Source organism: Falco cherrug, chromosome 19, assembly GCF_023634085.1.
Source record: "Falco cherrug isolate bFalChe1 chromosome 19, bFalChe1.pri, whole genome shotgun sequence".
In the NCBI taxonomy this organism is placed as follows: Eukaryota; Metazoa; Chordata; class Aves; order Falconiformes; family Falconidae; genus Falco; species Falco cherrug.
This window is the reverse complement of record NC_073715.1, coordinates 5,702,526-5,714,066: the sequence shown is the minus strand read 5'-3', so window position 1 is coordinate 5,714,066 and position 11,541 is coordinate 5,702,526. Positions and strand designations below refer to the sequence as shown.

Genomic DNA, 11,541 nt, shown 5'->3' with positions numbered 1-11,541 from the left:
GGTGAGGCACGTGGCGGAGGAGCTGCCAGCAAAACACAGCCACCTCCAAGGGAGATGGGTGGTGGGCACGTTCCAAAAGGGTTTGGAGGATGGGAACAAGGCACGTTTTAACCAGCTGGAGCCACAGACAGGGCTGAAGGGAAGCGGCAAGCAATTACTCCAGCTGGAACCTGGCCAGAGGTGTCTTGAAATACCAGGTTGCAAAACTTTCACCAAAACGCGCCAACGGACCAGGTGTTTCTAGGATAACAGATCTGGTCTTTTAACTCTGCAATCTGCCCCAGGATCAGCAGAACCAGGAGAAAACCATTATCAGGAATTAATGCTGTAACGGATCCTTGGTCCCTCAAGACTCACCAGGTCTGTTTGCTGAGCTCAGGACTTTGGGTACAGCTGGAGGAGAAAGGCTTATTTATTTTCAGCTCTGGAAGAAGTCGTCCACTCTTTTGGCTCTGAAGAAGAATCCCTCCTAGCTTTTGGCCGCACAGGACACGTGCAGGTCTGACTGCACCCAGCAGAAGGCAGCAGTGAATGCAACTTTTTAAGCACTTTTTAAATTTAAAGAGGGATTAAAACGGTTTTACCGATCTCCTGCATGTACAGCGCTGCTCACCAGGTGCTGGAGTACAACTGCTTCTGCGGAGGCGCGTGGCAGCTGTGGAGAACCTCAGCCTGGGCTCTCTGCTTTCAGCATGGAGGGATGGCATCGCTTGAGAAAGGCGAGATGCAATCAGCCAAGCAAGGAGAGCAGATCTGGCACCCAAACCCATTTAAAAAAAAAAAAAAAAAAAAAATCAATCAATTAATCCTGGCACAAGGCTACAAGGGCTACAAGGGAACCAAGAACTCATTGTTAAGTGTCACCAGAGCCTTTTTCCACCCCAAAACATCAGTCCTCAACAGCTCTGTGTTGCATGGTGCTGAGAGCCTCCCCGCTCCGCTCCCTGCCTGCCAAGGGTTTACAGCTGGACAGGTTTAGGACAAAGGGCAGCACCACAGGCACATGAAAGGAGACGTGTAAACATGGCCTGTGCCCATGCAAAGCCCGCAGCTTTACGCTGGCGTTCCCAAGAACAAAATCATTGGCCTTGTTGTGCAATAGCTTAAAAGGCAAAAAGAAAGAAAAGAAAAGGGCCCAAGATGACAGGAGTAGGATACACCCTCGCTGGCTACAGGCAGCGAGCACCCTGCACCCCCTGACTGCCAAAACCAAAAAAAAAAAAAACCAACACACTGTAAGGAGCAGCAAAGCAGTCCACAGCCAGGCTCTGCAGTGGTCAGCCTTCTTTACCCCAGCCACCCCATCCCACGCAGCCCGCATCCAGGCAGAGCATCCCCCAGGCGCTGCCCTGCTCCCAGGACCATTGCAAGCCACCCGCTCCCTGGAGTTGAGCCGTCTGGGAGCAGCTCCAGGTGCTTAACTTCGCTTTACATTTCAACATCCCGTGTAAACTGAACGCACAGGGAGCCCTGCCCCAGGAGAACTCCACCAGCCTGACACCGGCAACAAAGCTTCTAACAAAAATACAGCCCTCTCCAGTCTGCAAGCAGGCAGAGGAAGGGAATATGAACTGCACCTCTACTAACGAAACACCCAGAACCTGTCGAGAGGTAGTAAAAGGGAAAAGCAGAGGAGGGAGCACAGCATCGTTATGCAACCGCGTTATCTAACAACCACAGAGACACTCTATAGGGGCTCTTTGTTTGCAGAGAGAAAGAGAAAGAAATGCCACCAATATCTGAGTCACTGGTTCACCAAAAGGCTCCGAAGTTATTTTCAGATGGAAACTTTTCCAGTTTCACATGATAATTTGGGAGGACTGGCTAATTCCATGGCTCCACCCACCGCCTTGTAAGACAGCTCCCTGCTGCTCTTGCATATATAGATAGGTATGGCCCTACAACTGGGTGCAGGCAGAAGAGCCTGGAGACAGACGAAACCTAAACTTTCTTCCTTCCTAGCTGCTCTCCACCAGCTCCCACCATGAAGAAGGAAATATTAACCCTGGCCTTTGCTCGCTCTGTCTTCGTCGAGTTTATCTCCACGCTCATCTTTGTCTTCATCGGCCTCGGCTCAGCCCTGAAGTGGCCGTCTGCCCTCCCCAGCATCCTTCAGATCTCCCTGGCGTTTGGCCTGGCCATCGGCACGTTGGTGCAGGCGTTTGGCCACATCAGCGGCGCCCACATCAACCCGGCGGTGACCATCGCCTTCTTTGTCGGGAACCAGATCTCCTTCCTCCGGACGCTCTTCTACGTGATCGCCCAACTGGTTGGGGCCATTGCTGGGGCTGGCATCCTCTACGGCGTGACACCAGCCAACACCCGTGGCAACCTGGCCATCAATGCAGTAAGTCTCCCTACCCTGAGACGGCTCACCTGGCCACGCGGGCTTTCCTCTCCTTCCCTCTCCTTCTGAGCAAGGACCCGGTGCCAGCATCAACCCCGAGCACCAAATCCATAAAGACGGTTGGTCTCGGCACGTCGTCCTGCATGCACAGAGGGATGGGGATAGGACAGGAGCAAACACCGGCACAGCCAGCAGAGCAGTGACATGACAGCTTTATTGTGTGGGGTAATGAACGGCGTGTTTTTTTCCTCCTTTAATGAGCGCTTCCTCTATCCTAAGGGCCTGAGTGAGTCACCTGCACCATTGAGATGTTCTTGACTGCAGCCTCTCCACCTGGAGATTAGAGCTGGGATAGGAGCTGTGCCAGGATGCAGGGGGGAGGGCAGGGAGCAGAGCCCAGTCAAACCAGTATGGGCAGGGGGAGCAGAAGCCCACTGGAACCGGTGTGCTGGGGGAGCCTGGTGGAGAGAGGTGATGGAGAAGAGCTCACGAAGGAGCAATGATGGGAGGGTGCAAGGAGGCTGCAAGCGGCAGGGGCTGCTCTGGGAGAAGGAGGAGAGACAGTGGGACCCTCTGCAATAAAGCAGGGACAAGGAGCATGTCTCAAACCCTGGGCAGCACTGGGAAACCACCTGAAAAGGGAGCGGTGGAGCTACTGCTCCAACCATGGCTAGGTCTGGACCCCCCCCCCCGAGCAGCACAGCCATGTTGCAGAGGGTTCCATCACTTGGACGAGGTGCTGCAGCACCTTAGTCCCACACGCTCCATGTCCCAAACCAGTCAGCTTTAGCTCAAAAACAAGCTGCAATGACAACTCAGGTCACTTTGCCCTTCCCATGCCCAGGAGGGTTGAGTCCATCTAACAGTCCCCAGCGGTTAGTGCAGAGGCACTGGGACAACAACCACCCGTCTTGCCCCCATGGCTGCACCCCCACATTCATCCCAACCCTCACCCCTCATCCTGCACGCTCGGCGGGGGTGCTGGCTGCTCCCAGCCTCCTGGGAGGTGCTCTGCAAAGCAGAGGGGAGAAGAGTCAGGATACGACCACTTGCAAGGATCAAGGGGGAGAGGAATGAAGGGGAAAAGGGACAAATCAGCATGGGATTTGGTAGGAAAGGGCTGAGTGTTGCAGAGACAAGCAAGTGGAGAGAGATGTGGAGACCCCCAGAGGAAGGGAAGGGCTCGGGGAGACAGATTTTGGAGCATTAAACAGAAGGAGAGATATTTTTTTCCCTTTCGGGCAAAGGAGCAGTGAGCCTGAGCAGCGGCCGGCACAGCACCTTGTGCCCCAGGGATGGGCAGGGGACCCAGGGGAACTCCTCATGGTGGCTTTGCCAACCCAAACCCACCAGAAAAAGCACCCAAGAGCCCTGCTGGTGATGCCAAGCCCCAGGGGTGGTTAACTCTTGTCATTCTCAATGGTCTACAGCTCAACAACAACACAACCCCGGGCCAGGCCCTCGTGGTGGAGATCATCCTCACCTTCCAGCTGGCCGCATGCATCTTCGCATCCACAGACAACCGCAGGAACGGCAACGTGGGCTCCCCAGCGCTGTCCATCGGCTTCTCCGTTGCCTTAGGCCACTTGGTGGGGGTGAGTATCCAGGCAGGAGGACAGGGCAGAGGGTCCTGCTCAGAGAGGGCTCCCCACAACACTCTCACGTGGTTTATCCCAGAGGGAGTTGCACTGGGAGAGCCAACATGGGATATACTGGGGCTCCTTCTCCATGAGGATGGGGGGACCTGCACCCCTCTGCAAGTGAGAGCATCAGGGGCCATTTCAGTCCCTGCTTCTGAAAAAGCTGCTTGTGTCTGCTGAGTGACGCGATGCATCTTAACCCGGTTTCCTTCCCACACCGACAGATCTACTTCACCGGCTGCTCCATGAACCCAGCCCGGTCCTTCGGGCCCGCGGTCATCGTGAGGAGGTTCAGCCCAGCACACTGGGTGAGCATCAGCAGCGCGCTGGGGCGGCCAGCTGGGAGGCTGCCAGGGCCATATGCCGGCAACGAGGGGAGGGGGCAGAGATGACCCCAGGGGTTACAGGGCTGGGTGTTCTAGAGCCCATCTCAGGCCTGAAAGGATGAAAGGGGGTTGGAGAATGAAGGATGTCCCCTATGCATCGAGGGGGACAAGAGGTTACCCCCACGGCACAGAGCCGGCGAGGGGACGAGCGTAAACCTGCAGTGCAACAGTGTGCGCTGAGCAAGGGCATCATTTGAGGTCAATAAAGTCTACAAAGAAGCCCAGTTTAGGCTTTCCACTGGCCCAGCACCACCTGCAGGCTCAGACCCAGTCTTGCAGAGCAGCATTGGTGCCTCCTCCCTAGCACACCGCATCTCTGCGTCACAAAGAGCTCGATGTCTTCAGCAAGCAAAGGCTGAGGTGAATTCAGCCCAAGAAGTCTGCTGGAACGGGTATCTGCATCTCTCCAAGGGCTAGGATGTGGAGCAGTGAGGAATGCTGGTGTGATGGCTGGACCTGGCACACCAGCCTCCGAGACCTGCTCTCACTCTCTCCCTTGTTGCTTTCTAGGTGTTCTGGGTTGGACCCATCCTTGGGGCTTGCTTGGCTGCTCTGCTCTACTTCTACATCCTCGTCCCCTACTGCATGAACATGTCAGATAGGGTTGCCATCATCAAGGGCACCTATGAGTCAGAGGAGGAGTGGGAAGAGCAGAGAGAGGAGAGGAAGAAGTCCATGGAGTTGACCCCACCATAGGAACAGCTGGGGAAAAAAACCCCAAACAACAACCAACCAAGCAGAAGGAGGGGAGGAAGCCCCACACATGGGCTCATGTGTGCACCAAACCCAGCTACGGCAGGCTCTTCAGCAAAAGTCTTGTAACTCAAAGACCTAAGTGCCTAAGAAAGAAAGGACTATTGCAGTGTCTGTATATAATCCCTCTACCTGAGCGCTAGAACCTCTCCTAGCTTAGCTGCAGCCACCTAAGCCCACCAAAGGAGCCTCAGCCCAGGGCAGCCCACCCAGGTGGGACACAGCCACAATTCCCAGAGGCTCAAGACCACGCGTTCTGGCACACACAGGATTTCACCCCTGCCTCTGACGGCCCAGGGGATGGAAATACCGTGTAGGTACCAGCACAGAAGAATGACAGCTTCGGGCAGGTGGGTGTAGCAGCCCCCCCCCCCCCAGCTTTCTCCCTGCCACAGGGCCCACGCTGCTTATAGATGCTCTTTCATGCATTAGCTGATGCTGGTGAGTCCTACTTATTTGTGGCTGCAGAAGGAAAGTGATTTTTGGATTTTATGTGGAGATCTTTGTAATATAGAATATTATTTATTGTGAATAAAGGAAATTTTAAAGGAGTCACGGGCACAAATATGCTTGGCTATCAAATGTTAAGGGGAGAAATTAATTAAGCTGGATGCCAAGCCATCCCAAAGAGCCAGGGTAAGAGCAAGCACTGGGATCCCAGATCCTGCAGCAGCTGGTACCACAGGCAGGTGGTTTGGGAGGCAACAGTCATTAATCCTGACAAGGGAAAACAGGCACTAGTGTTGGAGAGGGGCGAGAGCAGGAGGTTCCTCCAGCAGGGTGCCAGGTCCGGGCAGATGGGAGCCCATCTCGGAGGCTGGCAGAGGCTGGGAGGAGCCAGCAGCAATCTTCCACGCACTTTGCCAGTTTGACTCAGGCACAGCTTTCTGCCATACCAGTTCTCCCAGACAGCTCCATGGGTGCCCTCAAAAACTGACCCACAACGCTCCCCAGCCCCCTTGCCAGGTGTCAAACCCACACCTTCGCCCTGACCTTCTGCTGCAGCCCTGCTCTTCCAGTTCTGCCACAACCCTCTGCCAAAGCAACTCGCTCCCAACCTGGGCATGGGGACACCGCATGCTGGCACTGTCCCAGCCGTCCCTCCCTCTGGCTCCCTACATCCACCCCCATGCAAAGCTCCACCATCACAGCCCCTCTTCTTGCTGCAAAGACGAGGTCTCCACTGAGTGCAGACCCCTGAGGAGGTGGGATACCGTGGCCTGGGAGCTCCCTGATCCCAATCAGGTGAGTTACACCGCCTTCGCACAGCGGCGCTGGGGACAATTGGGAGCATCAGCTGTATTTTCACACACCTAAGCAGATTTGCAATCCAGGCTGCGGCACTGCATGAGACTGGGCAGCAGCAGGCACTTATCCCTTGTTTTCCTTTGCTCACCCCCAGTTCAACAGTTGGTAACAAGCAGGAGGAGGAAAAGCCCTTAGTTTGGCTCACAGGGGTCAGCAGCAGATCTACGAAGCTAAAAATGCAACCTTGTGCTGTCTTAACCCCCCCACCTCACCCCTCCCCAGCAACGGGCTGAGATCTACGACTCTTCCGCACCTCAGGTTCCTCTTTTGTAAAAGGGAAGGACGTGAAGCCCCTTTCTCATTGGGAAAGGTCAGCGTGGTCGCATGTGGCGTGGGAAATGCTCTAAACGCTGGGCCTGGGGAAACACTAAAGCACCTCCAGATCCCAGAGGCACCCCTGCCAGAGCAACCCACGGTGCAGCGTGGGGCTGGAGCAGCTCAGCATCCCCAAAAGCGGCATCTCACAGTCTCCTTCCACTGCACCCCTAGACCCTGAAGATTCACCCAAAGAGTGCATCCAGCTCCCCCCAAGGCAGGGAACCTTGGGCATCCCCCTTGCTTTGCTGCTCTAAACCCCATCCACCCAGCACCAGAGAAGGGATCCAGGAGCCCTGGCATTCCCTACACACCCCATCCCACAGGGGGAATCAGAGACCACCACAGCACCCCGCGGAGGGCCCAGCCCACACCAGCACCATCAGCACGATCAACAACCAGAAGAAGCCCAGCCTGGGTGTGAGCCCTCCGTGGGGATGAATCAGAGGATCCTGCAGCAGCAGGTTTGCGTCAGCACGAAAAGCATCCAGGGCCTGGCTTGAAAACACAGGCAGGATGGCCCCACGCAGGGCTGGGGGCAGCAGGAGGGGGGGCACAAGCACTTAACCCCCTTCCCCAATGCACAGGCGGACCATAAAGCACAGGGTAAGAGCAGGCTGGCACCTGGTGAGCACGCCGGTGAAGCCAGCAGCATCCCTACCCGCTACGGAAGCCTGGTGCTCCTTCCCCACCCAACTTCCCACTGGTCCACGTCACATTTAATCCAGACCAAACCCTGGCATCCAGCGAGCACCGTGACCTCACCTTCACCAGGGCAGAGCCCAGGCCACAGCTGGGAAACCCGGAGGTCCTGCCTGCTCTCACCTGCCCAGAAACAGCAAAATAATTATTTTTTTAAAATATTCAAGCTTATTTGGCCCCATTTTTAATGCGATTGTTACTGCTGACCACCAGCCACTCCAGACTCCCTTACAGAAATAGCCATTCCACAAAAAAATACCTTTATTTCAGCAGACACAGCGAGGGCTGGCATAATCCCTGTGCATTCAAACCAGATTTACCTGTCGTGCACAGTAAGACAGTCACAGCTACGTCACGCTCCTTTTCCCAGCTTCTCCCCAAAACAGGAGCTCCCACGGCAGCAGCATCCTGGTGCACCCCCAGCCCACGCACCCGCACTGCCGCCCACCCTTCCTCATGGCCGAATAGATCCAGCACCTTTTCATTTTATTAATAAAGTCAACTATTTTGGTGATTTGTATTACCAGCTTTTTTTCCCCCCCCCTTCTCTATTTTAGGGATATATCACCAGGTGAAGCTATTACAGCAAAGCACATCACCATACCATTCTTGTACATATTTGCCAAGAAAGGGCAATGGATGCAGTTGTTCCCTGAACGTGCCTACTAGCAATTTCTTTGCACTGAGAGGATTTCACAGACTATTTCTCACTCTTGATTATCTTTTCCATTAGCAGGTAAATACTGCACAGCTTTAAAAGTTTGTGGGTTTTTTGTTTTTTTTTTTTTTTTTCCTGGAAGGTAGGAAAACCATATTTTCACATGTTGTGACAATTTAGAAATGTTCTGTCTTTGTACACAAAGGGCTTTCAGTCTGCTTAAGGAAGGTCTCTAGTGGTTCTGTGTCTCAGCTAAAGTTCACTGGGCCACTGTTGAGACTGGAGAAGCAACCAGGTGCTTGAGGAGAGGCAGGACCCGTTGGTAACATCCCAATTAAAGATTTTTCACTGGGCTGCAAGTGCCTCTTCGCTTCAGTCCCTTGCAAAGGGTCAGCCCCTGCTCTCACCATCACTCTGCCCTGAGCAAGAACAGATAACGCTCCACAATTTGGGAGCACATCCCTTCCACCAGCTCAGACTATCTTGCAACCATAAGTGCTTTGCTTAAAGCCACAGTTTCTGACTCCATGTGAAGAGCACGAGGCTGGTTTCACCTGGAGACCAAAGCAGAGCACTGCCCAACCCTGCTCGTTGAAAACAAGGTGAGAGATGAAAGAGAAACGCAAGAGGATGCCAGGGAAGATGGAAACACATTGCAGAGGGCTACTGCAGCCCAAGTGCTGCGATAAAGCGCAGGCGGCACAGGGAAGCAAAACCCCCTCCAGCAGGATTTATTTCAACCGCTTTGCTATGGAGTCCGCAGCAGCCAGGGACCAAGGTGAGCCACAAGGAAGCCAACCCAAGACCCCCCACCCCCACACACAGCTCTGCACCGCGCCAGCAGCTGCGCCAGGCTGGCAGACAACGTTCCCAGTGCATCAACCACAGCTGCCGGGCACTGCCACCCTCCAGAAACACTACCGACAGAGAAACCTTGGCGCAGAGAAGGGCAGAGGCCAGGCTGGGTGTCGGCGTTAGTCATGGCACAGGCTCTGCCAGCACCCACAGCGAGTCCTCCCCCTCCTACTCGGGTGCTGCAGTGCCGATTCACTGCCAGCCAGCAAACAGCTCACGCAGCCGCCGAGGGCCAGCAGCCACCCTTCCTGTTGTCGAAAGGCATCACCCTGGCCGGGCAACGCAGCCCCCGCCTGAGGGTCAGCCGCCGTAATTTGTACTTTGCTCACTGGCTCGCATCACACATGATCGGGGGTGGGATGCAGCAGCGCATCGCGCCAGGCTTTGGCACCCACCGGCAACAGGCACCGCTGGGACAAGTGGCCACGCTCATGGGATGAGCACGGGCAGATGCAGCACCATCATACATGGAACTACGGGGTAAGATGAGTGTTACCCCCAAATAAACTGTGCAATTAAAGAGATGAAGGACAGAAGATGTCCAGTGAGACCAGGGAGGGCAGGAGCAGATCTGCATGGGTTTGCTTGTTCCCACCTCAACACATTCCTACAGCCCCAAAAATGCCTTTCCAAAGCCTGGAAGAGTTGGGATTTAACAGCAGGTGCCCCAAGGTGGGGTACCAGTAGGTGACAGGGGTCAGCCTGCCCTGGCACCAATCATGAGTGCTCTGGAGCAGCACCCATGGGACAGCGATGGGTGCCCAGGGCATCTCCTGCTGCCCTCTGCTGGGATGCTCCATGGAGAACGGACAGGGGACCAGGACATCCCTCACCAGAACAGGTCACCCTGAGGGGAAAAAAACCCACTCGTGCTCCCACTCACCCTTCCCCGAACACCAGCCACGGCACCCCGTGTGAGAACAAGGTTCCCTCCCTCGCCGGCACGTGGGGACAGCAGGCTCAGCGCCGGCTGGATCAGGGCTGTGTTTCTGCTGCCAAGTTTCCTCTTGCTCAAACTTTTGGCCTCCGCTTTCCAGGATCCAGCCCGCCGCTGCCCGTTTGTTCTTAATCACCCTCCTGCAAACAAGCAAAGTCCAACAGCGGCTCGTATAATGGATCCTTGTGCTGCTAGGCGGTGACATCAAGAAAAAAAAAAAAGGGGGGGTGGGGGGGAGGAGAGAGTAATAAATAAAGAACAGAAAATAAAAAAGCAACCCCACAGCCCTGAGGTCTGCCTGACAAAGGTGCTTTGTTGGAAAAGGTCAACTCCGGAGCCGGGAGGGTTTCCTGGGTGCAGCTGCTGAGAGCAAGGAGAATGCAAGGACTAAGCAAGGAGGGGATTAAGCACAGCTTTGTTAAACCACAGCCCAACGGAGGCCTCCGAACAGCCCCAGCTCTTGCCCAGGGGAGATGCCCACTCAGGATTTGGGCTGGTTTACTCCCAAACGAGAGGTGTCCAAGCTCATTGCCTCCGAACAGCACCACGATGCAGAGGAGCAAGGGAGGACACGTCCTCGCGGACCCTTCCCATGCAGCAAAACTGCAGGGCTGGCCAGCAGATCCAGGAAGCAGTTCAGCTCAGAAACAACCCCTAAAAAATAACCACCAACCAACAAAATAAATCCTCTGGCATCTGTCCTCCAGGATACAGGCCCCTCTCTGCTTGCCTGACATTAATCCTGTTTGGCAAGACAGCGAGAGCTCTTTTGCCCAAGCAAGGTGCAGCTGCAGGTTGATATAATGCCCTCTTGTGCAGCCTGGAAAAAAATAATGGATGAAAACAAACTTAAAGTGTCCCACACAGTTTGCTTTTTTTTAAAAAGGCCACAAAAAAAGAAAAAGCAATTGCCCTTCCCCAACAATTACTTCAGCCTTTGACGGTTGGGATTTTCCCCTCATAGCCAGGTGCTGTATTTGGTGACAGAGCAGCTGTTTTCCTGCCAAAGCTGCATCAGCTAGAGAAAATAAGCCCTTTTTCCATTCTTTTAAAATAATTCCTTATTTTTTAAGCTACTTCTCCAAAAAGCCAATTGCTTTCTCACTGGGAGCCGCTGCCCCCTACTTGGAGATCAGAGTCCATAGGAATTACAACAGCTGCTATCAGCACCAATCACCATCATAAGGGGAAAAGGTATAAAACGCTATCAGCTTATTTTGTTCCAAGCAGATAAGAAAACATCTATGGGTGTTTCACAAAGAAATCCTGTAAGGACAGTTAATCAGTAGATAAAACCTTCATTTAAGTTCCCTGTATAAACAGAACCAAGTCGCACCAGTGACATCAACAGGCTTTTTATCTATAGGTCTTTGTCCTGGATTTTTGCCACATTGCCCCTGTGTTCGGGTTTTGCACTAAACCCACAGCTGAAATCACATCACAGACCAGCAGAGCCCAGCTCTGCCTCTCTGCAGGCAGTGTCCCCACAACAACAGCTTGTGCTTCAGTCTACTCATCCCTTCTCCATCCCCCATTCAACCCCTAAATACTCTTTTATTATTTTTTTTTTCCCCCATGGAAACAGCCACACATCCAAGAACACACCTTTGCTCCAGCAGCCACCCCGACTTTTCAGCGAT

General features: G+C 54.1%; 1 protein-coding gene across 1 annotated transcript; it reads left to right on the top strand.

Annotated features, from left to right (window-relative positions):
- Positions 1 to 1,910: 1,910 nt before the first annotated feature.
- AQP5 (aquaporin 5) lies at positions 1,911 to 5,605 on the top strand. Its single transcript, XM_005443278.3, has 4 exons — positions 1,911 to 2,347; positions 3,778 to 3,942; positions 4,212 to 4,295; positions 4,884 to 5,605. Exons 1-4 carry the CDS (start codon positions 1,985 to 1,987, stop codon positions 5,067 to 5,069), a joined length of 798 nt encoding a protein of 265 aa, XP_005443335.2. The 5' UTR covers positions 1,911 to 1,984; the 3' UTR covers positions 5,070 to 5,605.
- Positions 5,606 to 11,541: the final 5,936 nt, after the last annotated feature.

Excerpts from the sequence above, each read along its gene's own strand:
- AQP5 (XM_005443278.3), top strand. The coding sequence starts at position 1,985 with ATGAAGAAGGAAATATTAACCCTGGCCTTTGCTCGCTCTGTCTTCGTC. Across the intron at positions 3,943-4,211 it reads CCTTAGGCCACTTGGTGGGG|ATCTACTTCACCGGCTGCTC; the intron begins GTGAGTATCCAG and ends CCACACCGACAG. Across the intron at positions 4,296-4,883 it reads GGTTCAGCCCAGCACACTGG|GTGTTCTGGGTTGGACCCAT; the intron begins GTGAGCATCAGC and ends GTTGCTTTCTAG.